At 43.7% G+C, this 12,721-nt stretch overlaps 1 protein-coding gene across 1 annotated transcript; it reads right to left on the bottom strand.

Annotated features, from left to right (window-relative positions):
• Positions 1-3,221: 3,221 nt before the first annotated feature.
• Positions 3,222-4,124, bottom strand: LOC306936217 (large ribosomal subunit protein mL46-like; the record flags this gene model as incomplete). The annotated part of the gene is made up of 2 exons (XM_079519709.1): positions 3,222-3,985; positions 4,097-4,124. 2 exons carry the CDS (start codon positions 4,122-4,124, stop codon positions 3,222-3,224), a joined length of 792 nt encoding a protein of 263 aa, XP_079375835.1.
• Between the last annotated feature and the right edge of the window lie 8,597 nt (positions 4,125-12,721).

Below are 12,721 nucleotides of genomic sequence, written 5' to 3'. Positions count from 1 at the left end.
GGTGTTTTGACTGTTTTCTTTATAGTGTACAGGGTTTGATGAGGTCAGCTCCATATATGGAGATCTAAGGGTGGCAGCAGGGTAAGATTCTTGAGTGTACAGGGTTTAATGAGGGCCCAGGTAGGGCGGGGCCTTAATTTTCGGGCCGGTTGAGAACTCTAGTTTTCGTCGGCTGCCGGGCACGGCTGCACTAATAACTTTGCGGTCAGTCAAAAGGGAGACATCGAAGAGGAAAGTTTGATGGGGATGGATCAACATATGGATGTCAGAACAGGTCAGCTCCATATATGGAGATCTAAGGGTTTGAGGTCAGATGTAGAGTTGCTGGCCAATATTGATGACATCAGGGATCTCCATATATGGGCATTCCCATACTGTATATGGGCTTAATATTGATAGCATCAGAGCGCTTCATCCCTGATGATGTCACAAGGCATGACCATATTGTGGCGACTGACACACAACTCAGGAGCGGGAATCAGGATTGCCTATTCACAAGGCATTTATTGAATAAAGTTGCAGAACAGAAATTAACTTTTCTCTCTTTTCCTTTTGCAGGGGAATGCAGTCAAAGGTAAGCGGTTAACACAAAGTTAATTTCCAAGCTAGAGAGGAGGATCTTCGTCGCTGGACTTCGTCGCTGGACGACAACAGTAGGTATGGATTACATTCACAGAGGTTCCGGGTGAGTACTCCTGCAATGGATTTCCATAGGTGAGTTCATACGGTAGGTACAGGTTTAGATTAGGCCCCCTTAGCTTAGGTTCTTCTTCACAGGTGAGATAACAACGAGTACGCTCAGGCTACTGAACCAATGTCAATACATGCGCTGAGAGTGGCTTTTAGAACGGTAAGTATTTCTACTAGCCTGTACTTGAGTACTTGTACTCCTTCCGTGTAAGCCGTGTACTGGGGTCGTATTTCTACTCCTTTTCCATATCCGTGTACTCTGGTCGCTTTCCTTCCATTTCCATAAGCCGATAGTCACTTCTTATTTAGCCGGTCGAATGCACGCCCTTGTCGGCCAAGGAGCCAAGGGGTGGGTGACGGACAGATGGGATGGACTGACTAACGGGAAATGCACGTTTTCATATAGTAACCTCTGTCGATCACAATGAGTCTTTTGTCCTGTGTTTATTAATAAGGTACACTAGAGCATCACAACTGGAAGATTACATTTCTAATTATCCACATCCTATTGGTAGTATTAACCATTTGACCCGTGTCCCCCGAGGGTCTATACTAAGCCCCTTACTGTACGCACGCACACAGACTCCTGCTGAGAGGAAATCATAAACTAGCAACTTGCTCCTCGGACCATGTTACTTTTGTTCATTTCAGACATTTAACCATTTAACCCTTCAATACTTAGTACTTGATTTGCTTATTTTTCCCCTAGATCCCCCTATCCTTATCCTATAGTACCTCTGAGGACCTCCTAAGGATCCCGGACCCGCTGTTGAAGACCCCTGCCTTACCAATTTAAATGTGTCAATGTGTTTACATGTTGAACAGTACACCAATGTAACTGTGCATGTGTGATTTAATGCTCAGGTGTGAGTTTATGTTCTCTAAAAACGTACGTATTTTTTAATAGAATGGGTTCTTAGATTGATTGTGAGTGTATGTACACATGTTTATGTGTGTGTGTGTGTGTGTGTGTGTGTGTGTGTGTGTGTGTGTGTGTGTGTGTGTGTGTGTGTGTGTGTGTGTGTGTGTGTGTGTGTGTGTGTGTGTGTGCATGCGTGCGTGCGTGCTTGCGCCTGTGTGTCAATGAACTGGACACATGCACTGAAATAGAACTAATGACACAGACTATTAGGCACCGGTAAATGACTGAGGTCATCAAGAAAACGATGAAATCCTTTTGTTGTGTGTAAGTGTACTTGCGTGCGTGTGCGTGCGTGTGTGTTGATTCTCTAAGGAATGAAGCACGCTAAATAAATTATTCAATGAATAGTGTCTAGTTTCTTGCAAGGCCTTTCAGCACAGATGTAAATGTGCGTGTGTGTATTATGTTAAAAAAATCACACATTGTTTTCTGATGTCTTGCTTTTCAATGTGAAAAAGGCATCAAAATAATGACAAAGGATATGCATAATCAAATATCTGCTGGGCTGGGTGCTGGATCAAACCCCCAACAGTATAAAACTTTATTGACATATCTAAAGAGCTTTGAGTACGTTTCAGACTAAACATGACTACTGGCCATAGTCAGGTTTACTGAGTACTGCCATACTGAATACTGGCCATAAACTTACTCTGTGCTCTAGATTACTCAGTAAAAATGATATATTGTGCACAATAAAACAAGACATCACAAAACAGCGTGTGATACAGTGTGTGTGTGTGTGTGCGCGCTCAGTAAACGTGATGCGAGTGCCATTTGTATGCCTAATGGAGTAGAACTCTCTTCTCATCTCACTTCCATGTCTGTCTGTCTGTCTGTCTGTCTGTCTGCCTGCCTGCCTGCCTGCCTGCCTGCCTGCCTGCCTGCCGCTAACCTGCAGCTAATCTTGTAAACCGCTGGATTGATCAGTGTCAAACTTTATGTGCACGCAGCCAGAAAGCAAAGGAAGGACACCCCACCCCAAATTGGTCTCATAGTGGCACTATAACAGTCTGCTTCACGTTTTAACTCTTGTTCCATGGGTCATACAATCCACCCTCCATTCTCCACGACCAGCAAAGGCTGATCTTTACAAGCAAGCAATTGAAATATGGCTGCACATTGTCTCACTACAACGTCTAGAAAGAATCCACACTCCGAGTCCACCTCAGTGGAGATCACCGGTTGGGGTATTAAAATGGTGCATATATAGCTCCTTTATCCAAACTCCATTTCCTCCACATGGTAAGTAGGTTGGAGAGGCTTATTCTCAGCATCAGCTGAGAAAATCCACAGTGCATTGCGCTCGACCCCTGGCCCCAGTACTTACCGTACAACTTGACCACAGACAAACCATGCTATTGAGCTGGCAGTGCCCGGGATAAAACCCATGCATGAACTTGTGGTCCAAAGGCAAGAGCTCTACCGACTGAGCTATCCAGACACGGAAAGTGCATTGGCTGACATGGAACTCCACATTTGGTCATCATATAGTGAAGACAGTTTTTGCAGAATGTTTACCCCAGAATAGGAATGGTTGATGTGGTCAAACTAACACAGATGATTCCATGGTGCAGAGTCAGACTCTAAGCAGGTTCTCTCCGTTTCTTTGTCACAGGTTGAGGACAAAGCGGCTGACCTTCTCCAGGTATGCTGGTTTGAGGTAGTCTTGCAGTTCACTCTTTTTCACCCACACAAAAGGAAGGGTTTCGGAAGATGGGGAGAGCCTGGCACTGTCGGACAGGATGGCTTTGAAAAAGAAGATCTTGGCTCCCGCGAAGGTCTCGGTGCGCATGGCTCTGGGTACTTTGTGTTTATAGACGCCACAGGGGGTATTACCCAGGAACATGGTGTTCAAGGCAGCCTCTGGCAGACTGGCAGCCAGAGCTCTGTTAGCAGTCTGTCTCAGGGTCTCTCCCGTCTCCCAGCTGACCTGAGGAAGCAACCAATGTTTCTGGTCTCCGACCTTCTGCTCCACCAGCAGAACCAGGGAGTCAGCCAAACAGCGCTCCAATGAAGACATGTCCTCTAATTCAGCTCCGGTCCTCCTGGGTTCAGGCAGGAACCGCTTGAGTTTCTCTTCCCAGGCATCCTCCAGGTCCCGAGCCAGCACGATCTCTTCGTCGCCGTGGCGATCCTCCTCTTCCTCGTCCGAGTCGTAATCATCGGATTGTTTGCGCCTCAACCTCTCGGCGTCCTCCAGGAGACGCAGCTCATGGTCAGACAGCAGGCTCTTCTCCAGCTCCTGCTGATGCAGCAGCTGTGCAAACCGTTCCTCCAAGGGACTCTTGTCTTGGGAGATGACAGGGAGTCTCTGGAGACAGACTGAACCCATTAACGTCCACGGCGATGCAACACTTTCAATTTTATCGTTGGCTTTTAACGGAACACAGCACACAGAACTTACTGAAACCCGGCGTAACGTTAGTGTTGTTGAATTACTGATCCTTGTTCTCCCCAAAGAATTGACAAAATGAAAATACTGACCCGCCACCCTGCGACAGGGTGCAGCCATCTTCGTTCTCCTGCCCTAGCCTAGCCTATAAATGTAACCCTACCTAAACCTAACTACTAAACCTAAATGTTGAAATGCATAGTAGTTTGCAGACATGTCATACAGTAACATTGTTTTCTGGTGATTGGGTAGAAATCACACAGGTCTATCTGTCACGGCTGTGTGCCTTGCGGTCTGCCTGTCTGTCTGCCTGCCCCAAATAAAGAGTTCCATGCTGACATCATCAATATGACATCATCAATATGATGTCAGTCTTACCCAAACATTAGTTAATTAGGTATGCTCTGAATTCTATCCGATCCTATATTCATATTGGATCATGGGAGGGCAGGCATGGTGGCCAGCAGACAGGCCTCTGATGTCCCTCTGACTCATGCCACAGCCATATAACTTCCTACTCCCAAATAGGGAGTGTGTTGTCTAACCTCAATGTGTCGTCATGCAGCCGCCAACAGTCAACTCTATTCATGGGCACAAAATGGAGATGCTCATATAATATATGGGCATATGCTTATGAAATCAGCGATCACCATATATGGGCATGAAAGTGACAAGGACTGACGGATACAGAGATCCGGTTGTGCAGAGCCACATATCTGACCACTATACCCATATATTATGGTCATGTGGTACCGACCGACTTCAAACTCGGCACACACAGCAGCAAGGACTCGAGGTGCGTTGTGAGCTTGTAGATTTCGCTGACATTATGTCTCTGCTTACTCTCCCTCTTCTCCTTACAGCACTTGCGTAGTCTACAACGCTGCCTTCCATTTCTGTTGAAGACAACAGGTACATTATAGATAACTCACCGTTGTTGCCTTTTCATCCGTATCATGCTTGCAATGAATTTACAATAAAGCACCTACAGTAAGTGTCTGTATACACCATGGGCCCGTGTTTGATAAACTGATTTATCATGTGGTATTTTAGAAAAGGTGACAATAGAGCTATGAGGAAAAGTTAGAGGGCGGGCACACACACACACACACACACACACACACACACACACACACACACACACACACACACACACACACACACACACACACACACACACACACACACACACACACACACACACACACACACACACACACACACACCAGCAGAATCGTATGTGTGAAGGGTGTTTTGTTGTGAGCAGCCCACGCGTGCGCTCTCTGACATACTTCCCACTGTTCTGACCCACTTCTAGCAGCATGCCTGCATGAGGGGCATCTACCGATGGCAGAGTGGGCGTTCTGGAGTGCTGTGCGTATTATGAGAGATGGGGAGAGAGAGAGAGAGAGAGAGAGAGAGAGAGAGAGAGAGAGAGAGAGAGAAAAAGAGAACTGACTCAACTGAGTGAAGGACAGAGGACAAATACAGGCATGAGAGAAAATATGGAGGAAACTAGAGAATATAGAGTGTGTGGTGAATGGTTTTATGAAATCCTTTCATTTTACAAACTCGATCTGAAAGCCTCACTTTAAGGTCTACTGCTCGACTACAACACAACTGTCCTTCATCGTTTTGCACTGAAGTTTCAAACTCGTACCAACCTTATACTTCAAGGGCCATGTGGCGAAATGCCACAGAAGCACGTCCAAAACCCTCGCAAGTTATTTTTAAGGCAGTGTAGGCTGGTTACTTTGTTGCAGAAAATAAATGACAAGACAAAGTGCTTTTACTCCTGCTGTATACGTTCCTTTAATTTGTATAGTTGTCGCTCTCCGTCTTTCTAACCACATTAACCCCCGTTTTCCCTATTTTGGGCATGCGTCATTATAGGTGGAAATCATAGGAAATCATAAAAACAAATCTACAGCCGAGCCGAGTTCAAGGTTTTTCATTTGAGACAGTACTGAGGTCAGCTGAGACACAGAGCAGATGATGGAGAATACAGATGGCAAGGGAGTTTCCATTGCAATCCAACATTATTGGATGTCATAAAGGATTCCTACCCTCGAATGGGGCTGGCTATTGATAATTATCACACAATACAGATTTCTGTAATACCTTTTTCATCCTTGCTTGAAAGGCTTATCAAAGGCCTAGAAAACTTGGTTGGCACTTGATTGCGTTTAAACCCTAACATGTAACTTCACTAAAACTATGCCTAAGCGCAACGATAACCTTGCAAACACTATGCCTAACCCGACAGAAATTATGCCTGAACCTAACCACAAAACACTGTCCACACAGGCGACTCGGTCATTCAATTATAAATTCAAGTATAAATTAGCGTTAACGCAATATAGTCACTCAACAGGACCCACAAAGAAAACGTCACCAGATGAGAATGCGGACAGTCACCATGTAGAAAGAATCTAGCCCAGCATGGTGCTCACTATATCTCTGTCAAAGAAACTATCAAAAGCACTGCATTATCTCCCAGTGATGTTTAGGAGCAGTTTGGCAGGGTAATGAACTGTGACAGAAGCACACAAACTTTCTTAAACTATCGTTTGGATGCCAGAAATGATTGTCTTGTTGGATGGGTATCTGGTGAGATAGCGCACTTCTATCATTTTTCAGAAAATACCTACGTGATGAAAATGTAGAGGGTACCCCAAATGTTACCTATTGTTTCCCTGATAAAACAGAAAACCCCAAACAGAATGCTGACAAACTAAGGCGCGATTCATACTCCTATTTTAGAGCCGAATAAAAGTGGGTTCGGCTCTGTAGAGCCTACAATGTGACGTCATTTGAGGTTCGGGGGGGCGGCTACCGTCCTAAAGTCGGCTCTTCGGTGCTACTGAAAAATTCTGACGAGCCGAAATCATTTCGGCACTACAGCGCCGAAACAGCGGTAAAATAGGAGTATGAATCGGCCCTTAGAGGCCTGATTTTGACACAGAAGACTGAAGGTCTGAACACAAAGTCACAAACACAAAAAACAGCTGAATGCAGGTGTACAGGTGTATTCATTGCAGGTGATAGGAGATGATTGGTGGACTGATGATTGGAGGACCAATGGGATGGTGAGGCGGAGTTGAGGGATAATGGAATGATTGATGAAGAAAGAGGGAGAAGACAGAAGAGGGAATTGCATTGCATACGCTTAACAGTAGGGGGGATACAACCTGGCTATAGTGAAATATTCAACTGGCACTTGGACGTGCTGTGAGGAATAATGCCATGCAGCCGTGTTCTCACTTTTCCATCGAGTTGGGAATGTTCAAATCGAGCGATGTCTTCAGTACATCACCTCACATTGCCTGCAGTGCAGCCACATCATCCTAAAACGGTGCACACCAGTGAGTGTAACCACTACAGTAAGCCAAACTATATCCGTCTCAAAGTGAAAGGTATGAGCATCAAGAGTGACTTGACCTCAATCCTCGACACAGTATTCCTCCTCACCCCCCCACATGCAGTGCCCCATTTTACCACATTTTAATGAGCCTGGGCCGCGGGCCAAAGTCTGAATTTATTACACACGAGAGAAGTTTAGGAAGCCCAGGGGCCACAGCCATGTAAATGTTGTAGAGAGTAATTAGTTCATTCTCTATTCACAGGAGCCCCAGTGGAGCAAACAGCTGGGGGACATATGTCTTTTATGTTACAGCATAAAACTTACAGGGGGTTGGCAGCACAGGAAAGGGGAGGAGAGGATACCTTTTTTCTATCTTTTCTTTAAAGGTGTAGTGAAATACGCACTTTTAGACCATATCCGTGGTGATCATATGGGCATACCTAACAATGGATGCCAAAAAAATGGGCAAATTCTAATTTTCCACATCAATAAAAGCCAATAAAGATGAAGCTCACCAGTTTGATTCCCATTGCTTCATTGTCCTCCTCCACAGCTGGTTTTGATTAAAGAACTACTCCGTTTTTAGTCCCTTTCAAGATGACATCCAGACAGTGTATTACTCGTTTTAAACTTAATCATCACGCTAAAATATATGTATATAGGTTGTGTATAGGTTAGAATAATCCCCTGGCTTTGCCCCACGTCTTTCTGTCACTTTGTTTACAAACGTGAGAGGAAGTCACAGATTTGGAGGCCCCATAGCCTGGAGGGATGCGACGCTTTGATTGGTTCAGAAACTTCAGAGCCAGCGTTTCAAGCTGAAACTTCAAAATAAAATGCCCACCATTTCCGTTTCACTACACCTTTAAAGAGGAGTTTCGTGGTGTGCAAACTGTGCATGTGAATGAGATGAGATGATGGGGAGTGGAAGGGGATTGGAACCAGTGAAGCTGGGAGTACAATATGTACTGTGCTAGTACATATTGTCGTCCTGTTGTATTACAAGCAACGAATGGTTTTTAGGGCCAAAATACAGTCCCGATCTTGTGCAATAGGCCTATCATGAAGCATCTAGACCTCTCAGGTCATCTGGGAGGATTGGGACACTGGGGGCTATATCTTAACCCTTATCCCTAAACTAATTTGCCATTTCTTACTATTTAAAAAAACCTTTTAAAATAGTTCAAATAGCCGATCTACAAGCTCACAAAGTCTCAATGTATAGATCGGCTAGTTGAACTATTTTAAAATGTTTTTCAAAATAGTAAAAAATGGCGAATTAGTTTAGGGATAAGGGGTAAGGGTGGCGCAAGATGGAGCCCTGGGTCTGCTTTATGTCTCTAGAACTAAATGTGGAGAAGAAGCATTTAGTATTTCTCCTATAAACAGCTATAGTGTAGTTTCTGTCTGAACACAAACATTAAATGCCATTGACAATGAATGGAGAATTTACGTCATATGTGTCTGAGCAAATCGGCAAATGTATGTCGGTGGCCACCCTTGGCTAATAAGGGACCACCATTCTTGATGATGATGTACGATGACTAGAGCGCCCCTCACTTCACACAGGTGTGATTTGTATTACTGTGTAAACCTAAAGGTCTGCTATAACACTGTTCTTTTATGCACACATGCACACACTACTCTAAGTTTGAGTACAGATGGCAGGCTGTGTTATCATTTGTTGTTCATTATTCTAATGGCCTCTGAGCAACACCAATACTATTGTCTCACTGCTATGCCATCGAACCTCTCTACTTTCATATTTCTTTCACTCATTATCCAGTTAGCTGTAATGTCTCCTCTCCTCTCCTTAGCGTTTGCACACATATCCATGCTGCTTTATCACTCGTAACCAACATACTGTACAGCAGTTAATGGCAGCAAATGTTTAGGTATTTCATGCGTGCATGTGTGCAGAGTGCAGACCTGCTGAACCACAAATGTCTCTTTAAAAACGTCTCTTTCCTTCTGTAATTAAACCTTTGCCTTCAGGCCTGGTCTGTTAAATAGAATTCATAATCAACTCCAGAGAACATGAATTACTTCATTAATCACTTTAGCCAAACCTCGTTAGGATCAGTAAAATGAGTCTGTTTCCCACTCTCTCTCTATATATATATATATATGTTTGGCTAGGTTTGGCTAGGTTTGGCTATATATATATATATGTGTGTGTGTGTGTGTGTGTGTGTGTGTGTGTGTGTGTGTGTGTGTGTGTGTGTGAAAAGAGATATCGAACAGAGATATGAAGGAGAGGCAGTACAATATAGCTGTGTTATTAATCATTTATAAATGGAGCCTTTGAGAGAAAGCTCAGGGGACCAATATAGACCTAATGACTTTTTCTCCCCTCCACCCTCCACTTTTCATCTCTCCTCTCTTCTTTCCACTCCACTCCCCTCCTCTCGAAAGCCATGAATACTTAATTTTATTCCAATAGACTCCACATAAACAGTAAGCTTTGGGAAAGTAAACATCATATTGTTGCTGTCAGGAGGAAACCACCTAACTCGAATACCCTTTACGTCTGTGTGTTGTTTCGAAAATATTGAACCAATGAAAGGTAGTAAAAAGCGCTTGGGACAAAACCTCTTAACTCCATTGGACCCTTAAACTGTCTGCTAAAACAACTAACTCCACCACCTCTCTCCCTGGAAGTAATTGACAATATATAAAGTCACAACACCAACTTTGATGAGGCATTACTGCTTTGTTTTCTTCATTTCCCAAACAATTTATATTTTAAATAAATGAAAATGTTGTAGTTAGGTGGTTTCTTCCCAACAGCAGAGGTACAGAGCAGCATACCTCCAAGCCTCCTCCCTAATGGAATCAGAAAACACTAATTGGAAACCTATTAGCATAAATGCTGGGGCCCCTGAGACTTCACTGATTGTGTTATTCATCTTCCATGTCTGCTGGATGTAAACATGATGTATAGTGTCTTGTTATATTAACATTCCTATCAGAGAGGATATACTGTAGATAGAAGCCAACAACAGTTGTGGTTTGGGGAACAAGGATACCATCTGAATTTGTTTTTTTATCAAATGTTTATTGCATCGCTCTCTTTCTTCAGCAAACTATATATTTTTGACAATGTATCTTATTTGCATTATTGTATATAACCTTCTCTCTCTGTATCCTATCATGTGAAATAACACCAGCATTTTCACCAGTGATTATCACACTCCACCTCCAGCTTTCCTTTCAGGTCAGATGTAACATTAATCTGTACATTATGAAACTCTGTTGCATCACTACAGTACAGTACAGTACAGTACAGTACAGTACAGTACAGTACAGTACAGTACAGTACAGTACAGTACAGTACAGTACAGTACAGTACAGCAGGAGAAATAGTGTAGCGGCTTAAAGGGAAACTACGCTCAAAGAAGCTTTCGTTTTCTACATATAAAATTGAAAGTTATGTTTTACAGTAATATAACCATTTCAAGATGTGTATTGTCACAGATGTACAAGTAGGCCTACTGTACATGCATTGTGGAAAAACCTAGGCTGAGGGGGGGATGCTCCATAATAGGCCTACATATAAATAAAAACAGTACGTAACTACGTAACAATACTAAACTTACAGTATCTAAAAGATTTACAAAAAGAAACAAGTGCCCCTCAGGGCACAGGTCTCCACCAGGACAGGTCAGGTTGTGGCCTCCTGGTGGCGCTATAATAGGCCAATGTGAAAAGGGTGCTATTTCTTCTTACATGGCAATTGGATGATTTGAGGCATTTTGTTCCAAAAATGTGTTTTGCAAAAATCCACATGTTGGTGGTGCTATTACAGGCCAATGTGAAAAGGGTGGGATATATTCCTCAGCCTAGTAAGAAAGTCTGTGAAAGATGTCACGTAAATTGCACGCTGCGTTCATGATTTGAGGCTTTTTGTTCAAACTTTGAAAGCCAATGTTATAGCCAATTAGGATAGAATATGAAATATCGGACAGATCCATCTTGAACACATGACTATAGAGATAGTGTGTAACGATTTGTGGGATGTTTGGACAGAATCTGGAGGAGTACTATCAAAAGTTGGCCTCCTGGTGGCGCTATAACAGGCCGTTCTGGAAAATTTGGGGCAGAGGTTCATCGTTGGCATCCAGGGAGTGTGCGTGCAAAATTTGGCATCGACCGGGTTAGCAGGGCCGGAGATTAGCTGGTAACAGACGGACGGACAGACAGACAGACGGACGGACGGACGGACGGACGGACGGACGGAGTGCAAAACATACTCTCTCCCCATGCCTTTGGCCTGGTGGAGACAATAAACCCAAATCAGAATACAAGGCCATAATACCACAGAATAGTTCATTAAAACTGGTAATGAGTGCGAGTCCCTGGCACAAACCATTTTCAGATTGGGGGGCCACAGCCAAATACAGTACATATCAACATCTGCATTACTTAATTTAAAGAAGTCTACACAATTAGAGAATGTAGAAAAAATTGCCTGTCATCTCCATGGTACCACATCAATACAGCATGGAAATGTGTACAAAATCTTATCCAATGAAAAAATATTTTAGGTTTGGGCCAGAGAGAATAAATCTCATCAAATGGTGGTCTGTGGCTCAAATGTTGAATAAATAAATTGACTTTTATATGAAAAGGGTTGAAAACCACTACGCTACATGAATGCAGTCCAGAGTACTTTGCGTGTTATTCACGTGGAAGTTCTCCCAAGCATTAAGACACAGTTTCTTAACCTATATAGCCGGTGCCCAAAATGACACTTAATGACATACAAATAATATTTGTATGTAATGACATATTATGTCATTAAGTATATATAAATACAAAATATTTTAAGGAGCTTGTAGTTTGGAATGAGATTAGATTTAAATACCGTGAGAAAGATGTGAGCTAATGCCATTGTTATACAAACGTTATATAAACATGCTGGGTCTCGGGTTAATTGCACTGTGTGCGTGTTTTGTTTTTTTGCGTGCGTGAGTGGGTGCGTGCGTGTGTGTGTGCGTGTGTCTGTGTGCCTAGCCTCGCGTGGCCAGACTACATCACTGTGTGTGCGTGTTTTTTTGTTGTTGCGTACATACGTGCGTGCGTGCGTGCGTGCGTGCGTGCGTGCGTGCGTGTGTGCGTGCGTGGCCAGACTACATCACTGTGTGGATATTAGGGCAGGTGTTTTTACACCGGCAGATTGGTGTCTGGCCAGGCGAGGCAGATTGGTGTCTGGCCAGGCGAGGCAGATTGGTGTCTGGCCAGGCGAGGCAGATTGGTGTCTGGCCAGGCGAGGCTAAGAGTGTGTCCACACCATAGACTGTAAAATAGGTGTTGTGTGTTCGTGCATATAAGTACATGCACGCATGCATGT

The sequence above is a fragment of the Electrona antarctica genome (assembly GCF_951216825.1).
Source record: "Electrona antarctica genome assembly, chromosome: 14".
In the NCBI taxonomy this organism is placed as follows: Eukaryota; Metazoa; Chordata; class Actinopteri; order Myctophiformes; family Myctophidae; genus Electrona; species Electrona antarctica.
Note: the sequence above shows the minus strand (reverse complement) of the source record. Positions and strands in the feature narration are given on the sequence as shown.